Source organism: Fusarium mangiferae, assembly GCF_900044065.1.
Source record: "Fusarium mangiferae strain MRC7560 genome assembly, contig: FMAN_scaffold002, whole genome shotgun sequence".
NCBI lineage: Eukaryota > Fungi > Ascomycota > Sordariomycetes > Hypocreales > Nectriaceae > Fusarium > Fusarium mangiferae.
In genome coordinates, this window is record NW_024573922.1 from 3,208,040 (window position 1) to 3,234,213 (window position 26,174).

Genomic DNA, 26,174 nt, shown 5'->3' on the forward strand with positions numbered 1-26,174 from the left:
CCGAAACCAAGCTTCTTCCTGCGACTGGGCGATTGGCTAGGCGATTAACTCTAAAACGTCAAGAGTGGATCTTCTTAGGCAAGGCTGCAAACCTCTCTCAGCCTTGTGAACTTGATTCCGTCACCATCATCAACATTTTCATTGTTCTGCTCTTATTTAACATTATTCCCTAAGCAAGCCATCGGCTTGCTTACGACTTTATAACTCGATTCCATCACCAAATCCGCTCTCGGCCTCTTCGTCTTTTGACCATAGCACGGTCCAAACAACCACAACCATGGCCGACTCTGACGGCGAGTATGTCGCCGACATGTCGGACGATGATCTCATGGATCACCGCGTCACAGACGACAATCCTCAAGCGGCGAAAGGAAAATCGGCCAAGTCGAGAAAAGGCGACTCAGCTAGAGCATGGGAAGTCTCGAAACGAACTTGGGAGACGAATCTACCAGAGGAAGAAGATGGAATACTAAGTCTCACAGCGCTTGAGGCTGAGAAGCGGAAGCGACTACTACGCGATACGACGCCCCTACAAAGAGGAATAATTCGACATATGGTGCTTGTGCTGGATATGTCCTTCGCTATGACAGAGAAGGATCTGTTACCTACAAGGTATCGTCTCATGCTGAACTACGCGGCAGCCTTCGTGCGAGAGTTCTTTGAACAAAATCCTATTTCGCAACTAGGAATCATTGGCATGCGAGATGGAGTTGCTGTGAGGATTAGCGATGTTGGAGGAAACCCGACAGAACACTTGGAAAAGCTAAAAGGGCTGGAGAACGAAGATCCCCAAGGCAACCCAAGCTTGCAGAACGCTCTGGAGATGTGTCGAGGAGCTCTGTTGTGAGTTTCTCATTGGGCCACGATAGGGGAATAGTCAAACTAACTTGCTAAAGCCATGCGCCTTCTCACGGCACACGAGAAGTACTCATTATCTATGGCGCATTACTATCCAGCGATCCCGGCGATATCCATGAAACCATTGGCAATCTGATAACGGATCGAATACGTGTCTCGATTGTCGGTCTTTCCGCCCAGGTAGCTATTTGCGCTGATCTGTGCTCACGAACGAATGCCGGTGATGAGTCACAATACAATATCGCGATGGACGAGGTCCATTTCCGCGAACTTTTCCTCGCAGCCACGACACCCCCTGTGACACGCACGGCGGAACAGAGCACAGCCAGTCTTCTCATGATGGGCTTCCCGTCCCGAACACTTGTTCCTAACGGGACTACAAGTTACTGCGCGTGCCATAATCGGCCGTTCCGAGAGGGATATCTCTGCACCCGTTGTGGCGCTCGTGTGTGCCGCATACCAGCTGAGTGTCCAGCTTGTGACCTCACCCTTATTCTATCGACTCACCTTGCCCGCTCATATCATCATCTCTTCCCGTTACGGAATTGGGTCGAGGTGCCCTGGACTAGAGCCAACCGCTCTGCAGCCTGCTTCTCATGCTTAGCGCCATTCCCTGAGCCACCAAAGGGCAAAGCACCTGACAAGTCTAGAGAAGACAGTGGCGCACCAAAGACAGCCAAGGGCGTCAGTGAAAGTGGGCGATATGCATGTGAAGTGTGTGGACAACACTTTTGCATCGACTGTGACGTCTTTGCCCATGAGGTTGTCCACAACTGCCCGGGCTGTCAGAGCTTATTATCTAAGACAGATATCGCTGCCTCATCGGGTGAGCCGAACGGCACAGCTGCATACACCAACGGTGATGTCGTAATGACATAGAGGTTGAGACTATATGTGTGAAAAACTATGTGTCACTATGTGTAGCTTAAGATAAGAGAGAAAGGAGGTTGTTACCCCAGGAGCGAACAAAAGAAGAGGCTACATTCATCCATGTCGTAAATAATGTGAGTAAGCATCGCACATAACGACCTGGAAACGACGCATTAGGAACTCAAGTTTCTGTTAAATTTTATTGCATTTCAGTCTAGATATCCCGTGGGCAAATGGCTTGTAGGCACTGGTGTGGTGTATCGTTGTCCAGTATTGAAATAATGACATGCCATCACAAACGTCTCATGCTCCAACGAAATTTTGGTTATCCTTGAATCCTCCCCATGCAATATGGGCTATGTAAAGGCATATGTGATGCAATTTTTATTTCCCCTCATTGATATGCCTCATCTCAGAGACATCCCTTTACAGGTTGCCACGCTCAGCTTGCTCACGCTCAATAGCCTCGAACAAGCTCTTAAAGTTACCAGCGCCGAAGCCGTCGAAGTCGTTGCGCTGAATAATCTCAATGAAGACTGTGGGTCGGTCCATGAGGGGTTTGGTGAACAGTTGAAGCAGGTAACCACCCTCATCGTAGTCAATTAGGATGTTGAGGCGCTCAAGAGTCTCAAATTCCTCCTTGAGCTCCCAGTTGCGACGCTCTGTCTTGAGACGGTGGCGCATGTCAGTGTAATATGAAGGCGGAACGTCGATGAACTCAACACCACGAGCGCGTAGGGCTGAGACGGCAGTGATGATATCGGGAGTTAGAAGTGCAATATGCTGGACACCAGGCCCAGAGTTGAAGATGACGTACTCCTCAATCTGGGACTTCTTCTTGCCGAGAGCTGGCTCATTGATGGGCATCTTAACAATGTTGTTTGGTGAAGCCATGACAACGGAGCTCAGAGCTGAGAACTCGGTACAGATCTGTGAATCGTCCACAGACCAAAAACGGTGGAAGGACAGGCACTGCTCGTAGAAAGCGCAGGCCGAGTCCATCTCGTTCCAGGACTGGTTACCGACGCAGTGGTCGATGCGGGCTAGGGGAACATCTGGCAGAGACACAGTGGCCCTGTGCTTCTTCCAGGTTCGGTAGCCAGGGAGGAAGGGTCCCGTGTAGTTTTGACGGGAGATGAGGGTATGGGTGGTGTCACCATATGTGCATATGACGGCTGTGGAGACGGAGCCATGCTCCTTGTCCTTGCTGACCTTGGGGTCTTGAACAGCAATAGCACCCTCCTGAACCGCCTTGTGATATACTCCGTCGACATTCTCGACCTCAAAGGCAACATCCTTCACGGCGTCGCCATGGCGTTCGAGATGAGCGTACATCTCCTTGAGAAGCTTTCGGTCCGACTTGGAGATAGGTTCGTCGTCTGGGAAATGAGCTTCTGATCGCAGAGGTGAGGTGAAAACGAAGCGGACATCGTTGTTCTCAATGACATACGAGGCAAAGTATCGGCTTCCAGTCTCGAGTCCCTTATATGCGATGGGCTTGAAGCCAAAAAGATTGGTGTAATATGAGGCAGCCTGTTTGGCATTGCCAACCCACCAAGTTATGTGGTCATAGCCGGTGAAGTTAGGGGGCGGCTGAACCGCAAAAGTGTTGTCTGCTTGGTCGAGGGCAGAACTGATAGGAACAGTAGTAGGCTGAGTTGCCTGCTGAGGAGGGGAGTTGGTGATGGCAGAAGGGGACATTGACACACAGACGGTTTGATGGATGAGTCTCTGATATCAGAATAGAGTAAACGTTTGTTTGAGGCTTGTGTTTTAGGGTCGAATTGTTTCCGCGTGGTGGCTTCGAGAAGCTAGGTATGCAGGAAATTGTTAACTGACTTGAGCTGATGGCTATGGATGAGATGGGGGGCTAGAGACGAATATATGTAAGAAATCCCAATTTAATTCAAGCCCGGCTTAACCATGAAGCAACAAGTATTGCTTGTTTCTTTGTCATTTCTCACACGGAACGGCTCCGCCTGGAGAAGGCATTATACGGCCCAAGACAAGTCTGCCAGGATAAGCAAGAGATAGTTCATACCAGTCATATCCATCGGTAACATCCTCGTTGGCTTTCAGAGTTTCAATGAAACTGGGAACCAATGGGGTTTGCGGCGTAAGAAAGCAAAGCCATGCCCGTCATGGCAGGGTTAAGGGTCACGCGCGGGGCTTCCGCGTCAGACGGCGGTCTGATTGAAATCATCAAAAGAGCCAAGAGAGCCCAATTGATCGATCTCAAGGGCGGTAGTGCCGAAGGTTGTTGATGGTGGTTGTGAGGTTATCACTGCGGAACTTCCCCGGCCGAGTGTCCCGTTGCGGCGCCAGCCGCCCCAAGCCGACATTGGCCGACTCCTTCCAGAAGTCCCAACACGGCTTAACAAGCACTCTATGGTGACATGCCCTGTGATGGACTGCGGAACTGTCAGCAGCAAAGCCGGCCGAAACATCCTTGCGGATGAGAGATGCGCGACAATGGAGGAACTAGTCGCCTGAGTATCGATCATCTCCCGCTAAAGCCGAGACGCCTCTCAAGCAGGTCGGCTTATCCAGCATACCCATAGCAGGAATGGTATTTAGAACCCTGAGCCAGCCCTTTTCAGTGCCAGGTCTGTCGCTCAACACGTCGCATCAAATCCCGAACGTTCCAAGATCTACACCTCCAGAGGTAGTTTCCTGAATCTATCGTTCTCGCCGAATAGCAGAATCGCAGGTCTCAAACTGAATCACTGAGTCATCTTTACCTGCCCAGCCACTGCTCGACAACAGTCGAAATGGCATCTGTATGCTTAAGCAAACACGATATCAATATCCTCGAGAAAATCAAGGATCCGGAGTCAAACCCATATGCTGGTATCGTTCTCGACTCCTCATTACCACGGGACCCAAACATTACAGATGCCACGATATATGAGCGAGTAGTCGAGGGGGAGCGAGACATAATTCGTTCCATTCAGAGACTTGAAACCCAGTTGAAGAGTCTTGGGTCCGAAGAAGTAAAAGACGCTGCTGTCAAGGGTTATCAGCAAAGCCTTTCGGCGGTTGAGAGTATCATCGCTGAGTATCCGAACTACGCCAGCGCCAGAAACAACCGTGTACAGATCCTCAGGCGACTATACGGAGATGCGATGATGCTCTCCGATACCAAAGACAACTCCGCGCCCTTAATAGAGTCACCCACCCAGGCGGAAAGGAAAAAAGCTGTTGTGACAGCATTGAGCGACATCGAAACGTCAATCACACTCCTAAGCCCTTCATCACCAACCATGCCTATTTCTCCTCAGGTCGCGCGCACTTTGTCTATGGCTCACACCCAAAGAGCTGCATTATATCTGAAAACAGCCAGACTAATGCTAAGTCGTTCTTTGGATATAGATGTGACCCTTGAAGAATCCAAATGGGAAAGGCTCGACTTTGAGGGTGCCGCATCTCGAGACCTGGCGTTTGGTGGGAGGTATGGAAATCCAATTGCAAAGGGTTTGGCCGTGAGTGTCAACCCAACGGCCAAACTCTGCGGACAAATTGTTCGGGAAGCGATGAAGAAGGAATATGGTCCATCTTTTGGTGACTAATTGCATGTATATAATGAGATAGAATATCCCAAAAAGGCTTGACATGCCATTATCATCTTGGAAGTTCGCAAAACCAGTAGTGACTCGAGTGCCAAAGCAAGCCCAGACATGATTACGAAGACTTGGAAGAAGGTCCAACTCGTCTATGTTGTTAATCAGTGTTTATCCTATTGCCAGCTAATCATTTGTGGGATTACCGTCGTGCAGCTTCAAGAGTCTGTTGAGTTGTTCGACCTTTGTCCTTTTCTTCACGATTGATTCTGGTTGCAGCGGCTGAAAGGCCAATCAAAACACCGAAAATTGGATCCGCAGCGCGGGAGATGATATATGTTGGTGCAGGCATCGTGATATACCTATCTTATCAAGTACATGAACAATGATGGAGGTGAGGTGGCTCAATGGAGGAGCTTTGCCTAACTCCCACCCACCCATACAATTGGAGCCGCCCAACGACTGGAGCTTAGGTAATACAGAATGGGTGCCTCGAAAAGTTCAGGGCAGGTCTTCATGCACGGACCCCTCACACAGGACTCCGAAAAATGGAAGGGACCTTGTCATGTGACTAGCTGGGTCTCGCTTGCCACCAGCCCACACAAAATATTTTGGTGCGTAATTTGAACTTGTCTTGACAACTCCTCGCAACTTCACTAACCAGCAGACAACACACCGCCGGACAAGATGAAGTTCCTCAAGGTCGGCCGAGTCGCCATCATCACCCGCGGCAGATACGCCGGAAAGAAGGTACGACCTCGACAGATTTAATACTGCTATTCCATGGCATTTCCCGAGTTCTGCGGCATCCGAGCAAGATAGGGTCGAGGGAAGGGATTGAAACGAAGAGGTCATTGGTGTTTTATATGACAAGACGCGGAGCGCAGAACTCGCAGGAATACTATGATGGGAGCCGATCTTGACTGTCGTTTTCTTCAAGGAAACATTTCGCTGACTCGATTGCTTCAATTAGGTTGTCATCATCCAGCCCGTTGACAACGGCAACAAGCCTCACCCTTTCGGTCACGCCCTGGTTGCCGGCATTGAGCGATACCCGTCCAAGATCACCCGCCGCATGTCCAAGACCCGCCAGGAGAAGCGAAACAAGATCAAGCCTTTCATCAAGGTCATCAACTACAACCACTTGATGCCCACTCGCTACACCCTGGAGCTTGAGGGCCTCAAGGGCGCCGTCTCCAACGACACCTTTAAGGAGGTTTCCCAGCGCGAGGATGCCAAAAAGACGGTGAAGAAGGTGCTCGAGGAGCGATACACCAGCGGCAAGAACCGATGGTTCTTCACCCCTCTCAGTATGTTATCCCATCGCTGCGCTATACCACTCGAGCGGAGCTGCATGAAAACCCGCCGACTGCTCTTGGGATTTACGTAAATTAGAGCGTTGCTAACCACCCACCACAGAGTTTTAAAAAAGGAATCGTTTCTCCATCACGGTTAGGGAGTTGGCGGGATGTACAGAGCATCGATGGCACTAAGGAACGCCGGTTTTTATGGGCTCAATATGAAGTTTCTTAAAACACAACCAGATCTCTACTTGCCGCGTGATTGTAGCGTCAATATACAACGCGGATCGGACGGACGTGTTGTCCCGACCGAAGGATACCACTGGCAGCGTTCAATGAATTGATGCCATCAATGGGGTGTTGAATAGACCTTGAGGACTTTTCTTGACGGTTAAACGTCTACGAGGTTTACGAAATCCATAACATGAATTAAAATTTACCGTCAAACGCAGAGCCCGGTGAAATGAAGGAGAGACGATAGATCAATGAACTTTTGTCATGGTAGGCTTTTCTTAACCGTTTCGTTTCTACATGTCTATGGCCAAACGCCGTCTAGAGTTACACATCAATTAGACCTTTCGTGATGCGGTTCATGCATAGGACCGCTACCTCGCGCTCTGCGCCCAGCTCTATGGCTTACACTTCATAAGACCCTCCCTTCCCCAATCAAACAGAATATATCAAAAAGTCTCCAATCCACAGAAAGCGCGCCAAGTCAATCCGACTGTGGACACATTCGGACCAAGTTCAATAACTTGGTTGGGCGTAATACATAAGGAAATAACGGATATAGAAAAGAGGTTCCTTAGATCGCCATTCGCCCCGTCAACTAAACGTTCGGGTCTTGCTTCACATTGAGACCGTATAATACAGAGCTCTAGACGTGCTGAGCATCGTTGATGCCGAAACGGTTAGAAACCTCATTGGCCAGTCTGGTGGGATCAACCTCTGAGGAGTAACCGGGAGCAAGACCACCGAAGAAGGTGAAGATGAGGAAAGCGGTAGCAATGATGATGGTGACCTTGCGGAGAATGGGCTTGCGAGCACCAAACTCAGCCCACTGTCGGTTGGCATCAGCAATGTGGCCTTTGATCTGCTCGTAGCCGAGCTTGTAGTAGACCATGCCACCAAGAGCAATGGAGTAACCAAAGAATTGGAGACCAGTAACCTGGGTACCCCAGATCATCATGGAAGCAATGACCAGGAGAATATCCTTAAGAACACCGCAGAGTGTGAGGACGACAGCAGAAGTCTTGCCAATCTGATAGTCTCGTTAGTATCAAGCTGCGTAGCAACTTCCAAGGGAAACATACCAGGAATACGACGGAGACATTGAGCAAGAAAGCGCAGAGACCGTTAAGGAAGAAGGTGAACAGACCAACGTGGTAAACTTCGGCCATCGAGCACCTGGGGATCTCCCAAATAAGAGCAACCACACCGTTCATGACAGCGCAAATGGGAGCAAAATAGTACAGAGAGACGAGAGGGTCCATCTTGTAGTCAGCGGAGCTCAACAGGCGCTGGACCATGGTAAGTCGCAGAGCCTCAAAAATGATACCGCCCATCTGGAAGAGCACACCAACAGTGACGAAGTGAATCTCGCCCATGGAAGCAATGATGACACCGACAACAATAGCGGAGACATTGAGGAACTGCTTGAGGTTGGGAGCAGAAACACCAAGAATCCAGCCAGAGATGAGAACGGCGACGGGTGTGGTAGCCTTGAGCATCTGGATGAAAGCAACAGAAAGGTACAGATATGTCAAATTTCCGCAGATCAAACTCAAGCTGAAGAAGATACCGATGGGAACAACGGCACGGACGTAAACGCGAGCTGTCATCTTGACGGTCTTGCGGCCGTCAAGGTAAGGAGTCCATCGCGCCATAATCTGAGTGATGACTGTCGCGAAGGTCAAGTGGTAGGTCGTTAGAATGACGGGGTAGCCTGGGAGTTGAGATGTCAGCAAAGGAGCAGATATACAATAATGTTAAAAACGTACGGAAGTTGAGGGTATCGAGAAGCCATTTGTTGAACAAGATGACGGACGATGAAAAACCAATCCATGCACTGCACAATGTGGTTAGCAACGGTTCGGGCGCATCGTCAAGTCACTTCGTGGGATAATCGAGAAAACTACTGACATAACATAGAAAGTAGGATGAACTGAAGCGCGAGCAGACTGTGACTTCTCGAGACCGGGGTTAACTGTTGGAAGAACAGGAGTGGTCGCACGTGGCGTCTCGCCCGAGACGCGGATCTTTTCGTCAGCCGACATTATGATTAATCTGGTTGTTGGTGATGTAAAGGATGCGATTGCAAATGGTTGAGGCTGTCGGCGAGAAAAGTCGTGGTTGTAGATAAGAGACCCCTTGAAGACAGATTTTAGGGGGGACGCGCAAACGAGCGGACGGACAGCCGAGTCCTGTAATGGAATAGAATCGGAAAAGGCGAGGGGTGCTTGATATGCAATTTGGCGGGGCCCAGGAGAGACAAGGTCTCAAAGAAGAGAAAAAAGGCGAAAAAGAGGTTGATCTCCTTGGACTTTGGTTCAAGGTGGCCTGGTTTCGCAAGGGATAAGGCAAAGAGAAAGACTGAAGAAACAAGGCAGCAAGACAAGAAGTCGTCTCTGGTACGAGAAGAAGAGAGAGGGAGGAAATGAAAAAGGGTACGAGAGGGATGAAGAAGGGTACTTTAGGGGGAATAGGCAATGTTGACTAGATCTTCAAATCTCATCCAGGGGTGTGGTGTGGGCTATTATTGTTATTTTGGTTGGAGGCAAGCCAAGCTAGGAATCAATCCAGGGTGAGGCGCAATCAGAAAAATATTATGGAAGGGTTTTCCCCTCTGAAATTGGCATTTTGATGCATATTAGTGGAGGAGCCACAAAGTTCAGCACAGGTGGCCGACCCTGCAGTGACTGACTAGCACTAATAAGCCCTCAGCCAGTTGAACACGAACAAAGTGGATGACGGGAACGAGACAATTCTCATGCTCAGGTACTGGTACCCCCAGCCGTGTGGCACCCGAAGCCTGCAAAAGCTGATTTGACGCGTGTACAGGGGCAACAGCTGGAGGGATGCAAGGTACTATGTACAGGCACGGTTGCTGCAACAGGAACTGGCTGATGTTGTTCTATTCAGGGGCATCCGCTAGTTACGGTCGAGCCAAGCCTGGCGAATCATCCCGCCCACGTTGCTCCAATTGTCGTTGCCAGATAAGCTGAGGGGTCTTTTCGCACTGTGCGCTTACTACATTTCGATGCGAATCTGGACTTTGCGATGGTGGTGAAAGTTCAAGGGAGGAATGTTTGTGGCTGAATGGCTCAATTCTACATACTAACTACCTATTGTGTGTAGAGTCGTAGGCCTAAACCAGAGACAAAAAGAACAAACGCATGCTAGATTGAGTAGTTCTGCCGTTCCATCAGCACTCTTCCTTTAATAGCCGTCAGTTTCTAGAAGAGAATATCTGTCTTCGAGACTACTGTCGGCTCAGCATCTACCCTCACAGTCTCCAACTGTCAACTGTCAATGATGGAGACTTCACACCCCGCCCCGGTTGAGCGAACCTCCAACTGCCGGAACCATCTCGAATTTGGACGTTTTCGTCTAAATACTATCGGGGAAGATCTAGATCCTGTCTAGGAAAGGAAACAAACCCAGAAATAAGTAAAGTGTGGTTCACATAATATATGGGTTCCTTAAAGTTCACAAGCTATTCTCTTGAGGCAATTAATACAGTCTATCGATTCCTCAGACTGCGAGGCTTCATTCTTGCATTCCCATAACATTGACGGTCTGGCCCTCACTTACGCGGTCTATATTCGTATAATACTACTCGACCAGAAACATACGTCACTCTAATCTCGTCTCGGTTTGCACCTTGGCCATGAGCGGCAGGTATTCAACACACAGCATTCTTTCTTCCTTCTGCGGCACGGAATGGTTGACCTTATAACCTCCACTACCATACAGAGTCGGTAGGTTATACTCCGTACGTAACTGCATACAGCCAGACAGCTTCGGCAACCCACCTCGAATTATTGTCCTCGCTTTGCTCCCTTTTCTTCCTTTAGAACTTCAGTTGCTGGTTCAGCAGACTGTGAGACGCGTTAAAAGCTTAATCCTCACCTAGGAAAGCATGCCGCCTGAAGTAACCATTAAATGTTGCTGTGTCATGTCTCCAACAAGTTAATCGAGAGATCCAGCTTGGCAAGTAAACGTAACCAGAATCTCAACACACATCTGCAGATCCAGCCGAGACGGCCCAGAGGTCTATCACCCTGGCTGAAGAAACGGCCCAGTTTGCTAAACTTGGCTTTTAGTTAAGCATTCTTAGGGGGGTCAAGGATCCATTTTGATCGTGCCGGAAAGCCATGGTATGTATTATGTAGAGAATATACGGAGACAGACACAGTGAGATATCAAACCGAGCCGAGGAAATATACCAATCCTTGGAAACCCATAAGGGGTCCCTGTAACCATGTCGAGCTGGCTCATGGTGGATACCAACTCTAGAGCTCATCTACTAAGAACATTACGTTCATCCTCAAGAAAGCAGACAATGGCAATGAGGTATTTTACTCAGTGTCCCCTGGTAACAAATCCCGTACGTCGTGCGGAGAGGAGAGATATGTTACCGTTGTGAGTAACATCCATGCCACAACGAGCCAAGACCAGGCTGAAGAGGGCGGGAGCTCACCCGCGAGGCGAGCCTTGCGTTGCAAGCCACGCACGGTTGGCTCTTAATAAAACAACATGTAGTAGCGCCAAAACGATCCTGATGGCTGGTTGATCTGCTTCCTGTTTCAGAGTCCATACAATGCTGTCAGAGATTATCGAACAGAGGTGCCTGGTGGAGACACTTCACAAACCGCCAGTTGATCCTTTGCTATATCTGGGTCCAGTGACGTTTCTTCACCAAAGGTTACGAAGCCTTCTGCGTGGCCTTCCAGCCCTTCATCTCGTTGCTCCAGCATGTTGGCCATGATGGTTTCAAGGTCGGTTTACATGAGCCGATATTATGGAAACCATAGGCGCGATCATCGCTCGACCAACGGAGGTATGGGCCAAAGAAAGAAGGGAGAGGCGAAAGCTTGTTACATGCATGTAACAACTAGCGTGAACCAACTACAGGCATAATTCTACTCCGTACTTGAACGGTTGACCGCTTCGTGCTAGCAACATTCTTTTGCTACAGACTCCATCTAAAGAGATTCGAACGTAGAAATTGCTTGGACAATCATTGGACATCCCGTATCTTATCATGATAAAGCTGAATTCGCTACACTGTACAGGTACATCGCTACTTTATTAGAACCCCCCCACTCACCCGTCAAGCAAGCCACCCCTGGACATTACATGGGTAGGTATTTTCATGTGTGCTTCTCAGGCTGACCGTCAGCAAAAGTCAGTGATATTTTCTTGACAGTTGTTTGCAAGAAGTTGCGAAGAACTCAGGTTGCACAAAATACGGGTATTCTGGAATACGAGCTTGTTTGTAAAGTCTAACAAGCTTCAGCCGAGCAGATAAGAAATATTCTCATGCATACAATTGATCCAACCCGGATATAAGCATCAAGTTGTGGCTTCGTTTTAATTTGGCGATGGTCAGAAGAGAAATTGAGATCTGGTCTTGGGCGTGCTTTGGATTGGCCAGCGGCATAAAGTGACTGGGAGTGTATTCAATCGTCCAGTCAAAGACGCTTTTGAAAGTAATTATCTTATCTGTCATGGAGCGTTGAATTACACCTCATCTTAGGAGATTACAGCAAAAGACTCTGTGGACCTCCTTTGCAGTACCAACAGACTATCGAATCCATCGCGTGGGATCTTTGATCAGCAAGTATGGCGTTGGCCATCATTGTCCGAAATTCTAACAAACCGCAGCAATAAAAGTTGGCAACGCGTTGATTATTTTGGGAACGCGGGTTTCAAATATATCAAACCTAGGTATCGGATTAATGCAAGATCAGCCTCATGGTACTCGGAACGCTGCTCTAATACTGGAGTTGACGGAATCTTGGCGGAGTCGAGACGACGGGAGCCACCCCGACAGCTACTAAGAAAAGAGGCTAATTGTCCAATTCATGGCACAGTGTCCGTTAGGCATAGGCCGAATAGCGTGTCGATTAAGATTTCATGCAATATGAATATTGAGACTACTGTACTACGTAGCTGGTTGTCATATTCGTATTCTGCTGTCGAAGGCGATTAGAAACTACCTATCCAGGGCAGGCTGGTCGTCGAAAGACCCTTATAGACAGTGGAGGCTATCTTTCAGTCCCTCGCTTGGGGCGACAAGGTTGATCTGTCAATGCCTGGCAGTGAGATTGCCTTTCACAACAGATAATCTCTAATCCACTGAGGTAGTCACACCACAAAGGATTACATTTTTATGCAGATCTGGTATCAACACATCCATGACCCAAGCTGGACCGAAAATAATCTCCTTTCCTGAGAGTCCCCGTCTTTATCATGACTCTGACCCTCATTGTGCTACCAACAACCAGAGAATATATCACATAGATCATCCAATCCGATGTTAGAACCAGGCCACCCACGCCCACCCACCATCTACAGTATCAGGGGCCCGCGGGTGGAGACCCAACTAAGGGAGACTAGGAGGGTCGAGGGGACCCGACCCAGAATAATTTTAGCCCCGCCATCGATCCGTTACCGTCTCCTTTTCTGCCAGACTCCTGAAGCCACCTCACTTCCTGCAATCGCGGTCAATATCTACAACAACCACGAGACTTTGATCTTCTCGCTGTCTTTTTGTTGTTCTGTACAACTTCTTCTCCCCTTCGTCGCTCCATTGTTGTCCGCGTCTGCTTATTTCTGTGCCTTTTGCGGTCTTCTATCCATCTTCTTCAGCTCCCTCTAATACCCCCACCATGGCCGACGTGTGAGTTGCTTTTGCGCCCGTTTGCTATTGCTTGACGTCTCTGTATACTAGAAAGCACTGTTTGTTCATGCAAAAAGACGTCTTGCTGACATTTACCATCTTTGCAGTAACGTTGATGTCCTCGTTATTGGCATGGGACCTACTGGTCTCGGTGCTGCCAAGCGTCTCAACCACATTGTATGCGCTCACCGCCACCTCCACCTTCACCTTGAGGCCGAGAAATACAGGCTGACGATGTTAACAGAACGGCCCTTCATGGCTGATTGTCGATTCCTCTGACAAGGCTGGTGGTCTTGCTGGCACTGACACCACCCCCGAGGGTTTCGTAAGTCGTCGTCTTCCAACTTGGACAAATGTATTCCTAACCATGCGATCGTTCTAGCTGTACGACGTCGGTGGCCACGTTATTTTCTCCCACTACAAGTACTTCGACGACTGCATCGACGAAGCCCTCCCCAAGGACGATGACTGGTACACTCACCAGCGAATCTCCTACGTTCGCTACAAGGGCCTTTGGGTTCCTTACCCCTTCCAGAACAATATTTCCATGCTTCCCAAGGAGGACCAGGTCAGCTGTATCGAAGGTATTATCGATTCTGCTCTTGAGTGCCGTGTTGCCAACACCAAGCCCAAGGATTTTGATGAGTGGATTGTCCGTATGATGGGTGAGGGCATTGCCAACATTTTCATGCGACCTTACAACTACAAGGTCTGGGCCGTCCCTACTACCAAGGTACGACCACAGATTCTGTATGATACAGTGGAGTTAGTGTGCTGATAGTCCAACAGATGCAATGCCAGTGGCTCGGTGAGCGTGTCGCTGCCCCCGATGCCAAGCTCGTTACCAAGAACGTTATCCTCAACAAGGTCGCTGGTAACTGGGGCCCCAACGCTACTTTCCGATTCCCCGCCCGTGATGGTACCGGTGGTATCTGGATTGCCGTCGCTGAGACCATTCCCAAGGAGAAGAAGCGATTCGGCAAGCAGGGTGAGGTCACCAAGATCGACGCTGAAAAGAAGATTGCCTACTTCGCCGATGGCAGCACCATCGGCTATAACAAGCTCATCAACACCATGGCCGTTGATCACCTCGCCGAGAAGCTCGGCAACCAGGAGCTTGTCAGCCTCACCAAGCAGCTTTACTACTCCACTACCCATGTTATTGGTGTCGGTATCCGAGGCGAGCGCCCTGAGCGCATTGGTGACAAGTGCTGGCTGTATTTCCCCGAGGACAACTGTCCCTTCTACCGTGCCACTATCTTCTCCAACTACTCTCCCTACAACCAGCCTCAGAAGGATGCCAAGCTCCCCACGCTTTACCTCGCCAATGGTGAGAAACCTGCGACTTCTGAGGCTAAGGAGGGACCTTACTGGTCTATCATGCTGGAGGTTTCCCAGTCTACCATGAAACCTGTGGATGTTGAGAACCTCCTCAAGGATAGCATCCAGGGTCTCATCAACACCGAGATGATCAAGCCCGAGGACGAGATTGTCTCTACTTACCACCGTGCTTTCGACCATGGGTACCCCACCCCCACCCTTGAGCGTGAGGGCGTCCTCAAGCAGGTCCTCCCCAAGCTTGAGGCCATGGACATTCTCTCCCGTGGTCGATTCGGCAGCTGGCGATACGAGGTCGGTAACCAGGACCACTCCTTCATGCTCGGTGTTGAGGCCGTCGATGCCATCCACAGCGGTGCTGTCGAGCTGACACTCAACTATCCTGACTTTGTCAACTCCCGCCAGAACACTGAGCGACGCCTCACTCAGAACTTCATTGTGGCTCCTCCTCAGACCAACGGCACCAAGGAGATTCCAAGCCACTCCAAGGCCCAGTAAATTCACAGCCAATGGAATAGAATTGGAACTGGAGTTGAAGGTATAGCGTGAGCAATTTATGATTGGGCACGTTTGATATCCAAGAGACATGTGTACAAGAAAACTTTGTGGAGAGCGAGTTAGCGCCTCAAGAAACGATGAGTCCGAATTTAGGATTGATGACGGGACAAAGGCCGCTGCTGGTGAAGATTTCCAGTTAGCTCGACGGATGGATATAGGACTCCGCTTGACAAGGCGGGGCGACATGATAGAGATAGATCTGGGATTTTTGCTCTAGGGTTAGACAAATGAACGGATCATCCTATACAGATACATAATATACAATAGAGCTTAGAAGATGTTGATGTTTCCATCGTTGATGCCATTCTAGCGTTTCTAGGCCGTTTATTTCCTTTCGTGGAAGGATTTCGGTGTTTTAGGTCTTCTTCATCGGAACTGTTGTCTCAGTGATTGGTTCCTGGATCCTTGATGTTTCAGTGACATTTAATTCCCTGCCACTTACATCATAGTCTATGTGCGTTATGCAATATATGGGTAGATGCGAGAATGTAGTTGAGATATCTCATTTTTGTTGCTCATGATAATGGAATTACACTGAAGAAATCATGTTACTGTCAGCCTCAAACCTCTTGGAGGGAATGTGTGCCCAAAGCTACCCTACCTACCTACGGATCAGTTTAATAAACAAGCGCTGACTTGGTTGTGCTGCCCCATAAACGGCGCCACAAGGGTCCATCGCGCATGAGCCGGTTTTGTGAAGCCCACACAACTTATTGACTTAAACAATGAGATTCTGATACAGCAGACCCTGAGTGAAGTTGTGGATGCGCTATAACAGAACATTGGGATTTCAACTTGGCAGCACGAGACTGGAGAAGATTTCTAGTTCGGTGAAGATTTTGGCCGAAACAGAACGGATGGGCAAAAAGAAGCACCCAGAGAGTTGTGATGGCTGCCCAAAGCGGGAATAGTGGCGCTGGAGATGCTGTAGAGTTTCGATTGAAACAATAAAGTCAATGGGATCGTGGTTAGTGGGACGGAGAGGGGAAGTGAGATGAGGTTAACGATAGCTGTAGTAAGAGAGCACAGTTGTTTCTGCATTATGTTTTGAAACGGTGACAAGTCAGTACACTCAGGTAAAACTGCTGGATGATGCAATGGAAGCTGAATATGCAGGGTGGGAGGAGATATGTATGACTACCCTGAATTGAATCACAACGTGTTCTACTTGACACTTTGATGCGTCCACTTTCTTCAGCAGAGGCAGGGCCATTACCACCAATACCAATCACCATGGGTACGAGGCCCAACTGTCAAACCGGATGATATCCTTGCTGTTCCGTCATCCACTACTAATTCAAGACGGGACCAGCTCGTGAACAAGACTTGGACCCTGTATCTTTTGGCGCGCACACAAAAACATGGGTAGGTAATTCTCACCAATTAGTTCTGAACTGCTCCGTACTCGATGGAGAATATCATTGACCCCCCAAGATATGTCCAGCTCAAGTATCGATTGAAATAAGACTGTCTCTGCTTGGCCTGGAAAGTAACCAAGTTACAAACCTAACGGCTCTGCTAATCTAAACAAATATCCCGACACCCCTATGTTACCTAGGTACGGTACATAATAAGGAGCACGTACATACCTTAGTAGGTAGTTGTCTCTGTCACTGGGGGGAAGCCTGGGGAGGACGGGAATCCACCTCAACCTTGAAAGTCCACTCATCCCAAATCTTAACCAACTTGAACCTAAACCAACTCCATCCCACCCTGTCTGTGTTTCTGTGCTCGGCGGTCACGGTACGGTACAGCAACCACCACACACTAACACAAGTTGTCCTGGATTTGACTTCACCATTTCTTCACTCAAGTGTTGCAGGATCAACGGACTGTTCCTCCTTACCCCAGACTCCCTACCACGACCTCGCCTACTCCGATACGTCGTATGCCTCTTAATAGCGAGCCTCTACCGTCATAGACATCATATCACCTTCGACAGTCTTGAAATTACCTACACACTGTCCTGGAAGAGTTCCACCAAACACTCGGCCTACCAAACGTAGATCCTGTATACAATATCCCATATCCTTCCTGTCGTTGATTTATTTTTGCACGCCGAATCTTACTGCGCCTGACTCTCTTTTCCACTTGTCATCTCCTGACATTGAAATAACAGTCATTGCTCTGCGCCATCAACGTTAAAACCACGGCCGATATATCTCCGATGATGGGCGCTTCATTTGCATGAGCCTAAGACTTTAATTGAACTGAACACCGCCGATCGCTTCTCCTGGTCTTTCTGACCTGCTACTGACATCGATTGTGATATCCACGAGGCGCGCCGTCGTTCGCGCACCATCATGGACGGTGCTTCTCTCGTTACGGACGACCTTCTTGATCCCCCGCCTCGAATATACGAGCGACTTCGTCAGATAGCTGGTTATACATGGGATGAAAGCCAGCTGCCTTTCCATTCTTCATACGACTTCTGGTAAATTCTCCGCTGTACTCCGCGAACCTTCATCATCAGCCCTCGCACTAAGGCTGGCTTCCACCATGTTCATCTCATTCTCTGACCACGTCTAGGCATGTAATCGGCACGCGGTGGGTGTCGTCGGTGCCTTCGCCTTCGAGCTCTCACAATGCCTCGAGCCCAGGATCCGCCCTGAGGCTACATTCAGGCCGCCCATCGCCGTCAGAACCTTACGCCCAAATATCGAATATCGACGGGTACGATACTCAAGCAATAACGCCCCCGGCCTCATCGTCCTCCAATATACCGAGCGATGCCGCATATGTCGAAGAACCAGTCGTTGCTCGTTTATCATATCACGCCCTGCGAGAGGAGCGGGCTTTTCACATAGCTAAAACCTTAATTGCCACTTCAGATCCGACAGGGGAGCACATTGTTAAACCTATCGACTTGATTAGGCTACAACCCCTTCCTGGTGATCGCGCACAGGTTGTTGTTTCTATATACCAGCATCCTGGACCCAACTATCTGCTCGAAGTGCTGGACATGGGACCGGCTTTCTACAGAGCTCGCATACAAGGAGAGACATTCAGCTCATTACGGAAGAACGAACCCGAACTGCACCCGCCAATTTCTCTACAATATTTTCTAGATTTTGCTATAGGTGCGACTCAATGTCTGGAGCTTCTTCACCACAACCTTGGCATGATCCATGGCGAAATTCGAGGCGATGCGTTTCATTTCAATATCGAAACTGGGCAGGTCAAAGTTATGTCTTTTGGGTCTGGGATTCGCTCGTTCGAACACGGCCTGACCAGCACGGGATGGTCAACGCTTTCCAAAGAACTCGGGGCACAGAACAAACTCTTATATATAAGCCCTGAACAGACAGGACGAATGCCTGCTGAGCCAGATAGTCGGACCGACATTTACTCTTTGGGCGTTTTGTTCTGGACCCTACTGACTCAGAGGCCAGTCTTCGAAGGTGATAGTCCCCTCGACATCGTACAGGGTGTTCTTGGTCGAAGGATACCGAACGTCTCTACAGTGAGGCTTGATATTCCCGATGTGGTTGGAAGGATTATACAAAGATGCACGGCTAGGAATGTCCAGGACCGTTATCACTCGGCGAGCGGGCTTCGCCATGATTTGGTCAAGGTCCAGGAGTTTCTCGGTGACGGGGATTGGTTAGCACTTAAGGAGTGGAGGATTGGAACCAAAGACGTATCATCGTTCTTCATGCTTCCAGCAATCATGATCGGCCGCCAGCGAGAGCAAGCAGAATTAGACAAGGTTATTGATCGCGTCGCAAAAAGCCATGCCATGAACTTGAAGGGAAACACAAACCGGTTCTCTGACGGCTCAACCTTGTCAAACGATATGGCCGCTTTTGACGACATTTCTAGCGAGGGGGCGAGCTCTGTGGATGGCACGAACTATCGCAGCGGTTCTTTTACCCACACTGCTTCTTCCGACCCTAAGTTACCAAAGACCAACTTCAACCCCTTATTTTCGGACACCCAGACGGTCTCTGGCGATACAATTTCATCTTCACCATCAGGGACCCTTCCGAGAATTGCTAGACCATGGGAAAGACACCAGTCAATCTCAATTGAGACTCGCAGTCTTGTCGATAGCTCAGGACCCGATTCCCAAAATCGCCACAGCGTCGTAGAATCGACGGCGTCCAGCCTGTCAAGACAGCTGGGCTCGGCCAAGTTTAGACGGCGCGACCATTGCGAGGTTGTCACAATCGAGGGTGCAGGGGGTCTTGGAAAGAGCTGTCTTGTTCAGAGCGTTCTGGCGGATGCTAGGCGGCGGGGCTACTGTGCAACTGCGAAATTTGACACGGCAAGGAGAACAGCATTTGGACCTCTGCTTAAGCTGCTTTCGTCCCTGTTCAAGCAAGTCTGGGGTGAGAGGAACACGGAGACTCCTTTTCACCAGGGTCTCAAGCAGTTCGTTCGCCCCGTCTGGCCAATGTTGCACCGTCTCTTGGGCCTCCCGGAGTTTCTTCTCGGCCCCCCAGAAGCATCAATAGGCCGTTCGATCTCATCGTCTCTTCAATTCGCCTCCATCAGAGGGAATGGAAAGTCTGGGTTAAAACGAAGGGGGTCATCTCCTGGAAGTTCACCCAAGCCAGTTGCCAGGAACCCCAGCGTTGCTTCACAATCATCTTCAGACTTTCTTCGAACGGGTACATCCACCAAGACAATGCGGTTGATGAATATATTCCTAGATGTACTTCGCGTGTTCACTGCACACAAGTTCATCTGCTTCTGCTTGGATGATCTTCACTTTGCCGACGATGAATCAATGGAGCTCATATCCCAAATCATCGCTTCGAGGATGAAAATGGTCATCATCATGACCTACCGAACGGAAGAAATCACATGGGATAAGATTCAAAGCATGATCCATCTCCCTGAAGGCGAAGGTATGTATCAATAGATGCTCTAGTCCTATGAATGACGACTGATTGCTACCAGCAGAGTATCCTCGTTCGGGCGGTCCTTTGGTCACGCGTATAACATTATCACCCTTGGCCGAAGACGACATAGTTCAATACGTCTCGACAACACTTTGTCGGCCAAAGGAAGAAGTCTTGCCTCTTGCATTGGTGTTGCAATCCAAGACGGCTGGCAATCCATTCTACATGCGAGAGATGCTGAGTGCTTGTCATCGGAAGAAGTGTACCTGGTACGATTACAGAGACAGCCAATGGCATTATGACCTTGACAGGCTTTTTGAGCAATTCCAAGGGGAGAAGGATTACGACATACTTGATACAGGCTTCATAACACACCGGCTATCAGAGCTCCCTGCAGCAGCACGAACTCTTCTCGCTTGGGCTGCGCTTATCGGCAATTCATTCTCCTTTGAACTCATCTGTCATTTGATGGGGGGTGAGTTTGATTACCATGAGGATGATAAGGGATCATGTTGTGCGACGTTTACACACAAAACCTATTCGCAAGGAGAGGCAATTGCTGGTCTTCAAGCAGCCATACAGGCCTACATCATTGTGCCCAGTGAGACCGACGATCGATTTCGATTTGCCCATGACCGATACATTCATGCTTCAGCAGACCTGCAGGAATGCAACTCTCGGAAGATGCATTTCATTATTGCCCAGACACTTCAAAAATACTATGGCGGCGAAAACCAACAGCTGGACAACACAGCCTCACATATTTGTGCAGCGGTTGACATCATCAAGAGACGAATTTCACATCGTTACCAATATCGCAAACTGTTGACAAGCTGCGCCCAAGCCGCCGCAGAGAGCGGTGCAAAGCCTACAGCCGCAAAATATTACAACACTGCTCTTACTCTCCTCCAGGACGACCCCTGGACAGACGGCAAAGAAGATGTATCTTACGATGAAACAATGCAGCTCCACCTCAGAGCAGCAGAGTGTTATCTTTACATGGGCCAATATACCGCGGCGAACGAGATTCTCAACACTATTTTCAAGAATGGGAAATCACCATTCGACAAAGCACCAGCATACGTCTTGCAGTCGAGAATATACGCCCAGAGTGGTGATTCCGCTTCTGCTCTAGTTTCACTCAAAGACTGCCTGGTCGGCCTTGGGGTCACTGTCGATGATGAGCCAAGCTTCAAAAAGTGCGATGAGAAGTTCGAGCGCTTATCAATCCAGATTCAAACGATGGGACGTGGCGAACTCCTCAACTATAAGCAAGCAGAGGATCCTAGTGTCGCACCTGTCGGAGCCGTGCTGGCCGAAACCATTAGCGCTGCTTGGTGGAGCGACGGGTTACGGTACTATCATCTCACTCTCATGATGGTCGAGATGCATCTCGAAAGAGGCGCGTATCCACAGTCCGGAATGGCATTCCTCTATCTTGCGATGATCGCATTGTCCCGATTCAATATGACACAATTTGCGGTAGAGCTAGGCAATACGTCCCAAGAGTTGCTCTATCAATCACGGGACCCCTTCTTTCTCGCCCGTGGTTTGATGCTCTACTCAATATGTATCGGACATGTTCACATGACGATGCCCATGATTACGGCTCAGATGGAGGACGCCGTAGAGTATGCATCAGTCGCTGGTGACAGGATATCAACCATCATGAGCTACGGCGTGTCCTCGGTTTTCAAGTTCTTCAGCGGAGAAGCCTGTTCAGACCTCGAGGGCTTCTGTCAATATGGCTGCGAGGAAATTCCCAACTGGTATGCTGATTCTAGAGGAGGTTCAATACTCATTGCCGTCAGGCAGCTCTCCCGGGCTCTTCAGGGCAAGACTCGCACTCGCAACGCCTTGGAAGTCATGAACGACGAGACACATAACGCGGAGAACTACAAGAAATGGCTGATCAGCTGTAGCCGTAAGAGCAACCGCTCTGTCACCTTTTATGAGAGCTTCGAGATCATACCCCTATTCCTTTACGGACATTATGAGCGTGCCGTGGAAATTGGAAGCCACGCCGTTGATCAACTTAGTATGCTCTGGTCAGCACACAACAGTAGGTTGATACTGTTGTTCCACGGCCTCGCCCGTGCTGGATACCTGCTACAAAAGCTCCAACTCCCCTGCTCCCCAACTGAAGACTTCTCCTCGCAGGTCGAAGAGGTCATAAAGGAATTGCGCCACTACGTGAAGATGATGGACGAGTGGTGCACTGTTTCCGACATTAATTACCTAAGTTGGATGAAGTTTCTGCAAGCACAGGTTGAGGAATTATCTCTGAACCATGGGAATGCCATTCAGCACTATGAGCAAGCATTGGATCATGCAGCTGAGCATAATTCCGTTTTTGATGAAGCTCTTGGTAACTATCTTATGGCTGGTATGTTCATTCGACGAAGTGCGCGCCGATCAGCTCGAGCAGCACTTCTTGAAGCAGTTGGCTTATTCCGGCAGATGGGGGCTCTCGGTGTTTCAAAAGCCATCGAGGAGGAACACAGCCTGTTGCTACATGGCCCTACAAGAAACTACCGTACTTGCGATACTGGTGTCCAAACCGACTTTGTCGCTGATGCCACCTCAGTTCAATACAGGACTGGAGAGGCAGAGGACGGTGGAGATCTTGCACGCATCCCTTCTAACACGATGAACATGGCCGACCTCAACAAGGGCGAGCGCATAGGGGCATGGCGAGGCTCAATGAACATTCAGGCCGAACCCGGGGCGGGACTGCCTGCTCTCGATATGATCGATCTGCACGCCATTCTCGTCTCGTCACAGGTCATCTCCTCTATGCTGCAAGTCGACGAGCTTTTGAAGACTATGTGCGACGTCATCTTACAGACTTGTGGTGGCTCAGCTACGCTGGCTGCCATTGTTGTCCAAGAGAACGACATGAATACTTGGTGTGTAGCAGCAAGTGGTGATCCTGAGAAAGGAGCTTCCGCCCATATACCGGGCATCCCTATATCAGGAACCTCACTTATTGCAGAGAATGTTGTTCTCTACTCTACCCGCTTCCTTGAGTCAGTCTTTGTCCCTGACCTGATATCTGATGAGAGATTCGGCAATGTCAACGAGTCCTGGCTTCAGAGAAACCCCGTTGGCAAGAGTATTATCGCGATTCCGATCTGTCATGGCAACAAACCTCTGCTTGGCGTGCTCTATCTGGAGGGTGAACCGGGCGCATTCACAGATCGCAACGTCACGGTCCTGCAGCTTCTTGTCAACCAGATTGGCATAAGCTACTCGAACGCCCTTGCGATGAAGAATGTTGAGAAAATATCAGCAGAAAACCGTTCTATGGTAGCCGTTCAGAAGCGCGCACTTGCCAAAGCCCTTGAAGCAGAGACAAAGGCCAAGAACGCGGAAGCGGAAGCCAAGCGAAATGTCAAGCTTGCAGAGGAAGCGGCAAAGGCTAAATCCATCTTCTTGGCCAATGTGTCGCACGAACTTCGCACTCCTCTGAATGGCGTAATCGGCAACTCGGAGCTTCTTCGCGACAGTGATCTGAACAAAGATCAGCTCGAGATGGCCGACTCGATTCGAGTCTCCGCTGATCTGCTATTGACGGTGATCAATGACATATTGGACTTCTCCAAGATGGAGGCAGACAAGATGAAGTTGTACATCATTGCCTTCAACCCCGAAGACATGGTCCGCGAAGTCGTCCGGGCTGTCTCATACAGCAATCGTGAGAAGACGTCCAAGAAGAATGTCAAGATCGTACAAAACATCAACTTGCCGCCCATGCTAATCTACGGCGACCCTATCCGTTTACACCAGGTTTTGGGCAATCTCATTGGAAACAGTCTGAAGTTCACCGAAGATGGTTCGATCACTATTGGTGCTCGACTGGACAAGGAGACAAAGGAGCACGCCACCCTCACTTTCTGGGTTCGAGATACTGGCATCGGTATTCCTCCTCAGCAATTGGCCAAACTGTTCCAACCCTTCAGCCAGGCGGATGCTAGCACAGCGAGAAAATACGGCGGAAGCGGTCTCGGTCTCAGCATCTGCAAGTCTCTCATTGAGACGATGATGAAGGGCAAGATTCGGCTCGAGAGTGAAGAGAATGTGGGCACGACTGCTTGGTTTACTGTCACGTTTGAGAAGGCCAAGCCTGATGTTGCTGCAGGAGACGCGCAGACCAAAACCACGCCATCTGTCGACCGATACTACGCAGCAACTTCACCTGTGGAGAGGGCAGAATCGCCAAACCCTTATCTGGACTTGTCTAAGGTACCCAAGGATGAGATCCGCATCTGTGTTGCTGAGGACAACCCCATCAACCAAAAGATCGCTATACAATACGTGCAGAGATTGGGTTACAAGGGCGTTGTTGCATACGACAACGGCCTCAAGGCTGTGGAAGGGCTCCGGCAAAAGGCCAAAGAGGGCAAACCGTATCACGTTGTCTTGATGGACGTCCAGATGCCGGTTCTTGACGGTTATGAGGCGACAAAGCTAATCCGGAAGGACTCTCTCGATGCAGTGCGCACTATTTTGGTCATTGCCATGACCGCTTCTGCTATCCAAGGCGATAGGGAGAAGTGTTTGGCTGCTGGTATGAATGATTATCTCGCCAAGCCAGTCAGATCAGAGATTCTGAAAAAGAAGCTCGACGCATATCTCAGCGTTGAGGTAAGGGAAATCCGGTGTTACAGGAATTTCACTGACATGACGCAGCACCCACCGCCAAAACCAGAATCATCTCCCCCATTGCAACACGACTCATCATCCACGCCTAGCCCCCACACGCAACCCGGAGTCGCTACTCACAGATCTAACTCATCGTTTACTCTTCCATCTCCTGTAGTCAAAACGAGTGTGGCAACAAAGGGGTTGGCCAACATGTCTCTTGATCCGATGCAGGAAGAAGCCGTGTTCAACCAACCAGTTGACCAGACGGCTCTACAAGCACAAGACAGCCCTGTCTTCAACAGAGAACAAGAGCCATCGCCACTGGCCATTCGTGGCAGTTCACCTCACTCGACCCATACCTCTGGCCTTGGCCGCCTTTCAAGTGATGATCGGTCTGTAGACACGGCGTCAATCGCAGACAGCTCAACCTCCCAGTCACAGAAGCGACTGCCTCGAAAGCTTGTCAAAAATCGCCGCAACAGCGAGTCAAACAGTGAGCGACCATCGCTTAGCAACGTATCTAACGACAAGTCGCGAGGTGTCCTCAAAAAACCACAACGGCAGAGCACGACGAATCTTGTTGAAGAGAGCCAAAAAGCGGAGAACAACTCTTGCAATTCTGGGAAAGATTCTAGCAAACGCAGTAGCCTGACGTCGTCTGCCTCATCGTTGAAGGATCGAATTTTCCCTCATTAGGATAGTCAAGACACCTTTGCTCGACGACGTCAGGCAAAGCCTCATCACGTTTCTAGTGAGGCACGATTCTTGCAGGCTCTAGATCCCAACATAACTATCTATGGCACCCGGCCTGACTTATTTTATGGACCTATATTACCAACATGGCGAAGGGAGCACCAATGGATGAAATGAATTTATGGTTGTGTTCGGAATATAGCAGGGACTATCGAGGATGACTGGTGGAGCGGAACTTGATGTTCATGGATTTGGTGGATTATGCGGACAAAGAAAAAGACATTCTATATGGGTGGGCGAAAAGAGATTTCTCCCGCCTCACAACCTTCATGCTATTGGGCATGATCTAAATTTTGTATAATTGTTTTTACTTCAGCGAGGAGCATTCGAGGAGGATGGGGCCTTGTGTTGAGGCGCAGGTGAGCGAGGGCATTCGATTCTTGATGGCTAAGGGGGTAAATGTTATGTGGTGGGCTGTTTGGAGCCCTGCAAGATACCTCGTTTTTGCTTTATCCTATTCTTCTCGCGGAAATCATCGACTCAGCATAGATAGCATGGTCCACTGTTTGAGGACCCGAGCGCCAAAAAGAACAGA

General features: G+C 49.5%; 8 protein-coding genes across 8 annotated transcripts; 5 read left to right on the forward strand and 3 right to left on the reverse strand.

Moving 5' to 3' along the window:
* Positions 1-277: 277 nt before the first annotated feature.
* FMAN_05634 (uncharacterized protein) lies at positions 278-1,737 on the forward strand (the record flags this gene model as incomplete). Its single annotated transcript, XM_041827684.1, has 2 exons — positions 278-843; positions 897-1,737. 2 exons carry the CDS (start codon positions 278-280, stop codon positions 1,735-1,737), a joined length of 1,407 nt encoding a protein of 468 aa, XP_041678623.1.
* Positions 1,738-2,154: 417 nt separating this feature from the next.
* Positions 2,155-3,429, reverse strand: FMAN_05633 (putative 4-hydroxyphenylpyruvate dioxygenase; the record flags this gene model as incomplete). The annotated part of the gene is made up of 1 exon (XM_041827685.1): positions 2,155-3,429. One exon carries the CDS (start codon positions 3,427-3,429, stop codon positions 2,155-2,157), a length of 1,275 nt encoding a protein of 424 aa, XP_041678624.1.
* Positions 3,430-4,499: 1,070 nt separating this feature from the next.
* FMAN_05632 (uncharacterized protein) lies at positions 4,500-5,297 on the forward strand (the record flags this gene model as incomplete). Its single annotated transcript, XM_041827687.1, has 1 exon — positions 4,500-5,297. The coding sequence occupies one exon, from the start codon at positions 4,500-4,502 to the stop codon at positions 5,295-5,297; it is 798 nt and encodes a 265-aa protein (XP_041678625.1).
* A 112-nt stretch (positions 5,298-5,409) lies between these two features.
* FMAN_05631 (uncharacterized protein) lies at positions 5,410-5,640 on the reverse strand (the record flags this gene model as incomplete). Its single annotated transcript, XM_041827688.1, has 2 exons — positions 5,410-5,440; positions 5,495-5,640. The coding sequence occupies 2 exons, from the start codon at positions 5,638-5,640 to the stop codon at positions 5,410-5,412; spliced, it is 177 nt and encodes a 58-aa protein (XP_041678626.1).
* A 335-nt stretch (positions 5,641-5,975) lies between these two features.
* On the forward strand, positions 5,976-6,678 carry FMAN_05630 (putative 60S large subunit ribosomal protein; the record flags this gene model as incomplete). Its single annotated transcript, XM_041827689.1, has 2 exons — positions 5,976-6,038; positions 6,262-6,678. The coding sequence occupies 2 exons, from the start codon at positions 5,976-5,978 to the stop codon at positions 6,676-6,678; spliced, it is 480 nt and encodes a 159-aa protein (XP_041678627.1).
* Positions 6,679-7,466: 788 nt separating this feature from the next.
* On the reverse strand, positions 7,467-8,865 carry FMAN_05629 (uncharacterized protein; the record flags this gene model as incomplete). Its single annotated transcript, XM_041827690.1, has 4 exons — positions 7,467-7,850; positions 7,903-8,534; positions 8,590-8,657; positions 8,732-8,865. The coding sequence occupies 4 exons, from the start codon at positions 8,863-8,865 to the stop codon at positions 7,467-7,469; spliced, it is 1,218 nt and encodes a 405-aa protein (XP_041678628.1).
* A 4,620-nt stretch (positions 8,866-13,485) lies between these two features.
* Positions 13,486-15,332, forward strand: FMAN_05628 (uncharacterized protein; the record flags this gene model as incomplete). The annotated part of the gene is made up of 5 exons (XM_041827691.1): positions 13,486-13,496; positions 13,604-13,673; positions 13,741-13,821; positions 13,879-14,229; positions 14,286-15,332. The coding sequence occupies 5 exons, from the start codon at positions 13,486-13,488 to the stop codon at positions 15,330-15,332; spliced, it is 1,560 nt and encodes a 519-aa protein (XP_041678629.1).
* A 2,363-nt stretch (positions 15,333-17,695) lies between these two features.
* On the forward strand, positions 17,696-25,582 carry FMAN_05627 (uncharacterized protein; the record flags this gene model as incomplete). The annotated part of the gene is made up of 4 exons (XM_041827692.1): positions 17,696-17,826; positions 17,922-20,245; positions 20,301-24,886; positions 24,932-25,582. The coding sequence occupies 4 exons, from the start codon at positions 17,696-17,698 to the stop codon at positions 25,580-25,582; spliced, it is 7,692 nt and encodes a 2,563-aa protein (XP_041678630.1).
* Positions 25,583-26,174: the final 592 nt, after the last annotated feature.